At 38.0% G+C, this 11,178-nt stretch overlaps 1 protein-coding gene across 3 annotated transcripts; it reads right to left on the bottom strand.

Moving 5' to 3' along the window:
- Window positions 1-213: 213 nt before the first annotated feature.
- Window positions 214-4,059, bottom strand: LOC148015896 (universal stress protein PHOS32-like). 3 transcript variants are annotated; one of them, XM_087664388.1, is made up of 4 exons: window positions 2,909-4,059; window positions 1,246-1,391; window positions 1,016-1,134; window positions 214-789 (listed from the first exon to the last, which is right to left on the bottom strand). In XM_087664388.1, exons 1-4 carry the CDS (start codon window positions 3,141-3,143, stop codon window positions 780-782), a joined length of 510 nt encoding a protein of 169 aa, XP_087520514.1. In that variant the 5' UTR covers window positions 3,144-4,059; the 3' UTR covers window positions 214-779. The 3 variants fall into 3 exon arrangements, with proteins under 3 accessions (XP_087520514.1, XP_087520512.1, XP_087520513.1); XM_087664386.1 differs by having other exon boundaries at window positions 214-854; window positions 2,909-4,053; XM_087664387.1 differs by having other exon boundaries at window positions 214-854; window positions 1,246-1,376; window positions 2,909-4,049.
- Between the last annotated feature and the right edge of the window lie 7,119 nt (window positions 4,060-11,178).

Below are 11,178 nucleotides of genomic sequence, written 5' to 3'. Positions count from 1 at the left end.
CACTAATTGTGACCAAAGATTTGTTGGGGCAGATTTTCCAACTGGGTTTGAATAAATCTTCAAGAGTAAGCCCAAGGTATTCGATATGTTAATCACAAAGTCAATTAAATCCGATTTCTAAGTGCTCCAATCCCTAGATTAGCTTAACTTATTCTTTCATGCACCCATCTTTGGGTCTCGCATACAGGTTACCTTGAAGCAATGGTTTAAGCATTGGAATTGGAAGGGACGTTTGAACCCAATCTTACTCAGTATGGACTTCAGTCCATTAGGAGGAATATCTCTACCTTTATCAGGCAGAAAGACTCAAACCCACGACCTGGTAATAATAATCTCAAACGTTACCATCTAGGCTACCATTTTGAGTACAAGATTGCAGCAGTAGTGCTGGAAGAATAGCTCGTCATACAAGTGTGTTTCAACTGGCATACAAGTGAAGATAATGCCCACACTGTCGGTAGCTCTCACATTGGGAGTTAAAACTGTGCATAGCTCAAACTGCCCCTCTTCACATGCATGAATTTTCTGCAATTTAATTGGCTGCTATGCATATAGTTTAGTTATTATGATGCCGAAATTTTCTCGAAGAGCCATTGTATCCTCCAGAGACTTTCAGTCAGAAGCAATGTGCTCAAACTCAGAAGATTTATTCAGTCCCAGGACATGACTATATACAAGATTAAGTAGCGCAGAGACCTTGTATGCACTATTACAGATACCTCAATATCCTGATTTGTGATGCCGTCTTGCTGTAACCACTTAATCCTGCCTTTCTGGTTTTATGTTTCACTGCAAGGACAAGACAATCTGAATTTTTGATGCAGTAATCAGGTGTATCCTTCTTGCCTAGCATCCTGAAAAAATGAAAGGACGAGTTGCAACTGAATATTTTGTTTTTTGAACTTCAACTTATGACCCATGGACTCAAATCGAATGACCTGAACTTGTGCCAGCAAGCGCAACTATCAACCCATACAGTGGTGCTCCAACATCAAAACTTAAGAGAGAGCAATACCTCCACAGCAAGCCACGCTTATGCTGACCCAAGATCAATGCAGTTGCACCAAGTTTCTTGGCCAAAGACACTATGGTGGGACCTTGATCACCTTCCATGACAACGATCTCTACCTTTGCCTGGTGCAAACACATAAGTCTGCTAAGTCCTAGCATGAACTTGGGCCTCTGAAGAGAGATTAGTTTGCTCTAACATGCTGCAGAGGCACAGAAAGTGATTGGAAACATTACCCCTGGATTCAAGTCACAGAGATCCTTGAATGAAAGAGCAAGTTGAAAACCCTTCAACCGAAGTAGCCTCTTTCTTCCTTCTATGAAACTTGAACCTTCCAATTGCACAGGCTTATAATCTGCAGCCCTGCCTGGAAAAATAGAAACTAGCCACAATGAATCTTAGTTCTTCCCCCTAAACTCTGTCCCAACCTCCACTGAACAAACCAAACTAAATGTTCAATTCAAAATTAGGTTATTCTATGCTCTTTTGACTGCTAAAACAATGTCTAAGATACAGTCTACAGCCAGGCCTCTCCTGTCAACTAGATAAACTTCACAAAGTTTCCCATTGACCAAAAAAAGGGGGAGAAACTTAGATCAGCTCAAAAGGGATCAGTCTGAGAAGTTGATAATATAAGCAAATGGCATCCATGGCCTTGCAAGGAGCCAACTGTTCTCAAGACTCTGCAAGTGTTCAAAAGTCTTGCAAATGGCTGCAAAAAAGAGGTATACTGTGAAGTTGAAACAAAATCTTGCATGACATGACTATAAGCAGATATCATTGATCAATCAACTGACATTCAATCCATAGTCTGACTCTTATACAGTCAAGAGTGATTCTAAACAAGTGATAACCAATGCTTGCTTACTATCAACTCAATCTTCAACATGGTCCTAATCAAATAAATTATTCAGACCATAAGTGGAGAGTATAATACCTCAAACCAGTAGCAAATATTAAATTTGTTTGTCAATGGACGGTTGTGTCATTTTCTTGACATTCACATTAAAGTCATTGTTCTACTTGGCAAAATTAAGCACTCCAGTGCATCACAATCAGACGTAAAATGAAGGGAATCATTAACCCACTCAACCTTGAGCTTGCTCTTCATAGAGAAAAAGTTAGACAAGAATATCCTATAAATGATCCTCTAAAAAGGATAGTGCTGCTAGCGTGACACTGATAAGTTAACTTCAGTGAGACTGCTAAGTTACCTTCTATGAAGACAACTCTCGCCAAATTTTAGACAGATCGGTGATCCTGGAGGCATTATCAATTCCTATCAACAGCTTTCAAGGCTTTGGTCAGACCTCGCTCACAGAGGATGCCAGGATCCTGAAGGCATCACAATTTCCTGTGGCTAGCCTTTCAAGGCACCAGTCGGGCCTCACTCACAGAAGGGATCACTCGTCTTGTGCAATGCCCATAGAGGTGGTTCTATAATATTTGAAAGGGAGGTACCTCATGTCCTGAATAGCACTTGCATCTAATGGCATCTGTCTCTTTGCCTTACAAGGCCACTCTATAGCCAGAGCAAAGAGCACAAGAGTTCCTAAGGTGGTCTCCACAGTACGTTACGGGCCCAGCTGGAGCTTGAAACTATGGCATGCACAGACGCTATGCTTGGTTACGTTAGATTTCTGTGCGAAAATGCCACTACATGAAAGAACAGCACAAGGACCATCATAATGAGGCTATCTGCTATATAGATTAGACCTACTGTAGCTCGAGTAGGTAGTGGAACATGTCTCGGTGATTTTGAAGAGAAGTACAATTCTCCTTTGGCTGAAGAGAGAGACGAATACAATCACCAAAGCAAGGGGCATACTGAAGTCAGAGGAGGGACAAAACTCCAGGTGTTCTCTTCCAAATACCAAAAGTTGAAGGTAGAAAACCAACCTCGAGGGGAAGATGGGTGAACATGGAGGAGGGTGATTATGTCCCCGCTGCGAACCACATTCTGCATAGCCCATCCAAGGGCAGTGCGAGCGGACTCCGCATCATCTACAACCACCACCATCCGTCTCTGCTCCTGTTTTTCTCCACGGAAGCTCTCTGAAGCCATAAAGGAGGAGCCATCCAACTGCCGTTCTAGGCTCGATTTCTGCGGGCCTTCTTCCAGTTTCCTCTGCATACAACAGTCCACACAGAGAGATCTTTGTCCTCCTCAAGTGAATTTCGTCGACGTAGACCCAGCTTGAGACCCAAACCCTCAACACAGGCCCAAATTGAGACCCAAACTGTTGCCCGTACCAGGATGTGACCTGAGTAAAAACGTCCTGACAAAGCAAAGCCTTGCTTGATCTCCTCTGACTAGCTAGCTGAATCCTCTTAGACTCTTTACCTTGGAAGCTCTATTCTCATCTGCTGTCCTCAAGCAAATCCAGCAATTTGTAGCTCTGTTTCTCAGAGTTCCAGCCACCTTGAAGAATCTGGGAGTCTTACTGTTCCAATACACATCTTGGATGGTGACCTGCGCATCCATGGCTGAACCAAGGCAAGGTTTTCATAATCCATAAGGCCTCTCTCTCTCTCTCTCTCTCTCTCTCTCTGCGTATGTATGTCGAGGGCTGGCTAGGGTTCCTTGCTCCAGCTAATAAGTTGACTACTTTAGACAATTGGATAACCTCTATTTTCTGTCTTGTAAAGCTTCTCGTGATCGCTGGAGTGTCAACTTGTGTTGGGCTTGAAGCCTTCTTTTCTAAAAGGAGCTCCTTTCACCCACCTTCATGCGTGTCGCAGTGGCAGGAACGCAATCCACAGCCTGAAAAGTACCAAGCTGCTCTCTGCAAAAAGAACAGGGGAGCATCATACTACCACAACACAGCTCTGAGCTCCCTTCCTAGGTAGCCTAACACGAGGCAGCCTCGTTCTCTTCTCTCTCATCAGAAATAGAGAGACTCTCTCTCTCTCTCTCGCGTACGTATGTGATTTATCACCACAAAGGAGATGAAAAACATGATGGGTGTGTCGTCCCAAATTAAGACACCGAGCTTTCCAAATTCCAATACATGGATATCGATACAAAACAAAATGCTCCACTCGCTCGGTCTCTCTCTTTCAAGTCTACATCATCGCTCTACCTCGATAATAAGCATCATAGGACCACGAATATAATAATCCCTTACACTGAATTAGCCTCCACGTGGCAGGCGAAGATAGCGTCTAGACCCTTGAGGAAGAGAGAGACGGTCTTACACGCTAGTTTTTATTGTTTTAGCATTAAAGAATATGCTTAAATCCTAAATTATATAAAATTATATCAAACAACTTGCACTTACAGAGAGTCACACGCGAGTTGCCCGCTAGGGCCTACGCTCCAATTTCTTTCTAAAGGCCATGCATCTGTTTTCGCATTATAGAAAGAGAGAGAGGCCCCCAAGCTGCACATGAGCAATGGACAACCGATAATCCTCTAAGACCTCCACAATTTTGCAAATTCAAAGCAACTTCACCACATAGCCCCATCAAATTCCCCTTTAGCTACCTATCACCTACCAAATTGCAAGCCTTGTGAGAGGGGAACCCTCCACAATCTCTCAAACACACAAGTAAAGAAGAGGACCTTAGAGCCACCTACCTTGCACTACTATGATAGTCACACCTAGGGTTACAAACAACACAATATGCAATAAATGCCAACCACTCAAGTTGAAGGTGAGAGATGCTCCATTAGTTTGAGCTCACATGACCTTTTCAAGGAGCCAATCAAATAGCTTAGCAATGTTAAAAGGAGATAGCACATGCTTTTTTCGCAACCCTAAAGAGGGAAAGTGAAGGATTATCCTAGAACCATTCCTCATGTTGAGTCTTGACCCTTGTGCAAAAACATGAAAATAGGGTTCTCAAACCCCCTTCACCCCACTAATGCTTGCTAAGACCTAGCCCTTGTATAAAGCATGTGTTCCCTCTTCTCTCTATGTACAAAAAAAAGCTCTAAAATGGCACTTGTAGCCTCAAGTAATGAAATTTCCCTTTGCAATTTCATTTTCTTAAATTAGCGCACTTTAAATATTCACAAAGTTTCATGTTGGGTGAACTTTCAAGGGTCAGCAATTCAGTCCTTCAATTTCTTTACCATACTTCTTGTAGACCAAGGTTAATGTGTGTGAAAGTATTTGTTAACAAGTTTTGAATTCAAGTTGTGGCCCTACCTTTACAAGAAGATGATGCTAGGCTAGGCTAGAGACACCTTCATATACATGCCAGGCTAGACTACAACAACTTCATAAACATGATTGCATAAGGTGCTTGTAGATTGTAATTATTGCCTCAAAATGTTCAAAACTATTTAAAGGTTCACTTGATTGGTGCAATTGATATAACAACACCTTCTTAACTAGGAGAAAACTTGTACACTTCATATTGGTGTAGCACGTAGTCAACATCTTCATAATGCAAATGTTAACATTATGTGGCTGCTGGTATCTTTTACTTAGTTTGTTTGCATCCCATGCGTAAATAGAAGCTTGCATCTTCTCTTATGGGAGGAATGAACACTACATATGGCCCATATTATGTAGTTTTAATTTGGTTGGTTGAAGGTGATTGATCATGTGCAATGATGGGATAATTATTATTATATAACCTAGTGCTTGCAATTTTTTGACAAGTTATTTCAGCATTTCAATCTCTACCTTTTAATTTTCATAATAAATTATTGAGTTTTTGGACCTAATATACACTAGCAATGTAACCCATACCCTCCTTGTAAATAAGAAAATGATGACAATACAAACTGATGTCACAACTTTCTTCCTAATGCAAATGCCTTTTAAGAAATTGGTTTGAGACACTCATCCACCAACTTTAGCACAGTCAACTCTCTACTTTATAGACAAAACCAGGTTGCTTTCATCCTCCAATAATGGGCAAGCCTAATGAAAGCTCTCATAGCATATGATATTCTAGAAAAGGCTACCAAGTAAATAATTGTTCACCCCTAAAGTCAAGGTGCTACACTATAAGCAAAGGAATGGTGTAACCCAAGTATTTAGAGTTTTGGTTAATTTTAACCTCACTACAAACATTTGAAGCACACAACCAATATTCATGAAATGTTTATACTAGTTGGTTTTCTAGTCACCTAACAAATTTTTTATCCAACAAGCAAGTCTACTCAAAGTTTTACAATAGTGGTCTAAGTGCATTAAGAAGAATGACATCCATACCTTGTTTTTCCAAGAAAATTCATCCCTTCATATACCATTTCTAAATCATCATGAATAAATCTCTTTCACCTCTAAACTACTCAATGATAAAGTGAAAATCAATTGTATTCTATGAATGTTAGATAAGAGTAGCACAAACATAGTGAATGAATGTAAGATAACAGTAGCACAAACATAGTGACATTGAAGTCATAGTATAGCATAAACAACAATAAGTAAGCATGCTCTAAAAGACTTTTTACACGTCTAATCCTTTCGTTAGTCTTACCAAAGAGGTGTATGAAGAAGTTATATTTATATTAATAGCTTGTTTTGCTAGTCTTTCCAGAGGGATGTCTAAAGAAGTTGCACCATATAGTAATAGGACAACTAGTCATGCTTTATTTTACCCATAAGGCCTTAGTTATCACACAACAATGGGTAGTTGAAGTTAGGTACATATTTATATTATAGAACACTCTTATGGAAGGAATCCAATTTAGAAAAATACAAAGTAAGCATAGCATGATATGTGTATGATCAAGGAGCATGGAGATTGCAAATTGAAACATGATGGAGAGAAACATCATATCATTGATAAGAACTACATTTGACGTCACCAACCAAGATATGAGTTTCTATTGCATACAACTTGGAGCATTATTGGAGCTTTTGGTGATTATTGCCACATACACATAAGACAAGAAAGATCTAGCCCCAAGTCATTGAAGGAGAAATGGAATTTATGCATTTATTTTTTATACAAGGAGCTAAGAGTGGAGTAGATGTGCTAAAACCTCCTCATCCTTAAGCCAAATATCAATTGTCGTTTTATGTTAATTGAACACAAACTTAGTCCAACCCTATGGTTCCTTATCTTTATTCTTCTATCCAACTCTTAATGGACACCCCCCCCCCCCCCCCCCCCCCCATGGAGTTACATTTCCCCTTTCTATAACCCTCCTTTCACTCTCAATTCCACTGTATGCATCTTACATTTTGTTCAAGTACCTCTTGAAGGCTCCATGGATTCATTCGTGGGTACTATTTTACTTTACTCTTGCTACACAAAAGCCATCTTCTTTCAAAATCAATTGTCACTTTCTCATCTTAAAGCCCTATTTCATGCTTTTGTGGCACTTTAGTCCATGTACTACTTTCCAAGCATTTGATGGAAAGACTCAAGCTAGATTGTGAATAGATTGGAACTATGTTGATGGGTAAGTCAAGCTAGATGGTGCAAAAACTTAGACTATATGGAAAGTTAGTATGTGGTACTACCGTTGATGGATCTACCTTAATCTTGTTTACCAATGGTGATCCTTAAGATCATGAGCATAGCCATAAATATGTTGCATAATCTATATGTTTATATAGTGCCTATCGACACCTTAACCATGTTAGTTTTAATACTAGTGATAGGAATGATATCATTAGAGATAACTTGCATGCATGTGAGGCATGATATAATGCATGTTTCCTCCAAGAGCATGATCTTGAGTTACATGACTTGCACATCTTCATTGCTCCAATGTTTGTGAAGGATTCTATGGCTAGGATAAAATTCTTCACCACTAGGTCACCTTTTTCTTTCATTTCTCACATCAAACATGCAAGTGAGGATTTTTAATATGCCAAAACTAATTGTAAGAAGGCTAGCATGGCTAGATCTTTTCATTTTATAGATGTAGTGGGTGACTTAGTATGAGGTATTGCCTACTATTGATGATATCACAAACATAAGCAATTGCCTTGGAGTGAGCATTCCTACCTTGACATTGATGTAGTCTTGGATAGAGAGCATAAGTCATTTTTCATGGAGTTTAAGTCTATATGTTCAAAAATTTACCATTATTATAGGGTGCACTTGTTCAATCCTATTCACCGCTAGTGTATTATATGCCCTCAAACAACAAAGACGTCACACATTGAGATTGGTTTATAGTATTTTCTAGAATCCAGCCTCCTTGAATTGTTAGAGCTTACATGTAAGGGTTGGTTAAGTGTTCTATCTTGATTAAGCTTTAATATCTTTATTGATCTAGACAATAGGGAAATTTATGATCTCAAGTCCTACTAGAGATAGGAAGAGACTATTGTCTAAGGTGGGAAGGTGCTACCATCTTGTTTAGACCACAAACTTAAAATTTCCCCTAGATTGTATAATTACATATCAAACAAGTCTTAGAGAAACTACTTCACAATATGAGGATTAGGGCACTTTTCCAAGATTTGGTCCAATATAGTTTAGTATGCAATTGGCCTTGCATATCATGGATATTTCCTTACTTATAATTTTCATGGCATGTGGTCCGGGTCAATCAAAAGCTTACACATATAATTAAAATACTAAGGTCACAACATATTTTCATGATTTTTATATTACTATATTGCATGAGTGTTTATCTTTGACCTCACTTACATGACTGTCTCATAGACGAGTCATGGTCCATGGGTGCCTTCCTTAAGCAATGACTTTATATTAACATCCCTTATATATGGTAGGATGTGATCAACCTTGGCATTTGTATCCACATATGTAATAAACACATAAAGCTTAGTTGCATTTTGATTTTTTAATTATAGTGTTTAGGCCTGCTTGGGCGCCACAATCAATGTCCTCTCATGGGAGGCTAACTTACCCCCTTTGTATTTTTTTCTTTGTATTTATCAATAAGCCTTGTCTTTCTTTTCTTGTACTTTTCTTTTAAAAACTTCCAAGATGTATTGTTTCACATGAAGAAGAATATGAGATGTCTACTATTAAGAGAAAATGCCAAAGTCCTTTCAAGGTGCAAATGAACACCAAGAAGATTAACTTGACCAATAAGAAAACTATGAAGACAATCAACTTTTATGCATTGAAGACTTAAGTGTCAACCCAAAGCTAAAGCCAAAGCCAAAAAAGAAGGCTAGATCTAGAAGCAAAATACCACAAGTTAGTCCAACAACCATAAGAAGAGTTAAGAACCATCATGAAGCAAGTTAAAGAACTAAAGGCCATAAAGATCACAAGCAAAGAGAAAGAGTCCAAAGTCCTAAGCAAAGGTGAAGACAATCCTTCCTAGATGCTCTAGTTTCAAAGTAAATCAAGCTCCATGAAAAATGTTGTGAAGAAGCTTTGAATCCACAACAAATCAAAGAAAAGATTAGGGAGCACTATTGGAAATGCAACAATTGGTTTGGACTCTTCCATTGAGACAAAATTTTGGTCAAGAAATTGATCTCTTTTGAAAATGCTATAAGTTCTAGAGCCCACCTTAAATCTTCCATGTAAGTTTGCTAATTCCTTAGCCCATGAAATCTTGATGTAAAGCTAATATTAATTAGTGGAGCCAAATTTAAATGACAAATAAAATTTTGTGAAGGATGGGCACATGGAACTGTTATACTCAAGCACAACCTACCCTTTTGCACATTGGTGAAATTTAAGATTAGATATCATAGTCAATAAGAAATTGTTCACACAAATAATTTAATCATTACAAGTGGCAAACTCAAAGTGTAATATGTTTATTCTCTAAATAATGAGATCCTTTGAGTGCCACAACTTCACCTCCATTTGTAAAAATGACTTTTTGGTTGTTACATTTTTGTTGTTTATCAAGTTTATGGATTGCATCCATTTTAAAAAAGATAGAACACTTTACCTCAATGAAAATATAAATTTACATTAAATAAAAATATTTATATTAGATTAAATATCCTTACAAACTTTACTACTTAGATCATATAGCAAAGTTAACAATTACTATGTTCAAGAAAAGTATTTTTCTTCCCTACAAATTTATTCCTTTATAGGAATAATGCATGTTTCTAACTACAAGGAGGATGGTTTTTCTTGAGTCTTGCAATGCTCAAATTTTATTGATTCAATTGTACAAGAATGTGAAAATACTTAAGATGAACAATATGTAAACAAAGTGCTCTCAATAAAAAACTATTCATTAATTTGTTAAAGCAACATAAAGACTCAACATCATGCTAGATATGCATCACAATGCCATTATCTTTCAAAACACTCTCTTTTCAAGTTCACGTAACCCAAAAAGGAACTTGTTATTTTATTGCCCCTATGCATATCAACCATACCTCTTAAATGTGAGAACTTGTCAATTCAAGACGCACTTCATAGTGTCTTGGGACGTCCATTTCCAATGTTACCTAGTTGAATTTTTTTTAACTCCATGTGTCTATGTAAAACCAAGAGTTTCAAGTGGCTTATCATCATAGCATTTCCAATGTCATGAAAAATTAAAAAGGAAGCTTCTTGTATTTATTTACCTTGGCACCACCACGAAAATCAAATTAGATATTAATTTCCAATCATATAAGCTTTGAATCATACAAGGTTTAGGTTTAAAGCATTTGAAAGAGCTTTCAACCTCTATTATTTATTGCTTGGCTCCTCATGCAAAATACTTCAATGCTTGTTAGACTTGCACAAATAAATTGTTACTCCTTTGAAATGTAGCTAAACAACTACATCTCAATTGCTCACCTTCATGAAGAGGTATGACAAGATAATATACTCCATTGAGAAGCACTTGGACAAGTCACTACTGAGTCATCATCCACCCATAGTTGATCTCATAAACCAATGCCACTTTGTATGTCAACCCTTTCAATCATCATATTGATCATCCCAAGTGTGCATGATTCCTTAACTCACAAATCCCCGATACGTATCAAGGCCAACACGTGAAGGAATCTTATAACTAACAATGTCACTCAATTTCAAAGTAATGGAGAATAGGTTTCAACTATGTAGAGGGCCCAATTAATTGAGAATCCACTTCATTATTAATCCATGCGAAGGAATCTAATAGGTAGTAGTGTTGTTGAATTCCCAAGTGTTCTAGAACATATTCAAGTACCTAGAGAGCCTAGAATCATTTTTTACTAGAAGTAGTCCAAACATGACCAAGAACTACCAACAAAATGACACCTAACATTGGCTTTGGCCATGCCCAAACCTTATTATTGAAGACATAATAGAGGAGGCTAGCAATCAAATTA

This window comes from Lygodium microphyllum, chromosome 23 (genome assembly GCF_053477565.2).
Source record: "Lygodium microphyllum isolate KBCC chromosome 23, Lygodium_microphyllum_v1.1.10, whole genome shotgun sequence".
Lineage (NCBI taxonomy): Eukaryota > Viridiplantae > Streptophyta > Polypodiopsida > Schizaeales > Lygodiaceae > Lygodium > Lygodium microphyllum.
Note: the sequence above shows the minus strand (reverse complement) of the source record. Positions and strands in the feature narration are given on the sequence as shown.

Coding starts and splice junctions, on each gene's coding strand:
- LOC148015896 (XM_087664386.1), bottom strand. CDS start 3,143: ATGCAGAGGAAACTGGAAGAAGGCCCGCAGAAATCGAGCCTAGAACGG. Junction 1,392..2,908: donor TCACCCATCTTCCCCTCGAG/GTTGGTTTTCTA, acceptor CATTGTGGCTAG/TTTCTATTTTTCCAGGCAGG. Junction 855..1,015: donor AAGCGTGGCTTGCTGTGGAG/GTATTGCTCTCT, acceptor TCATTTTTTCAG/GATGCTAGGCAAGAAGGATA.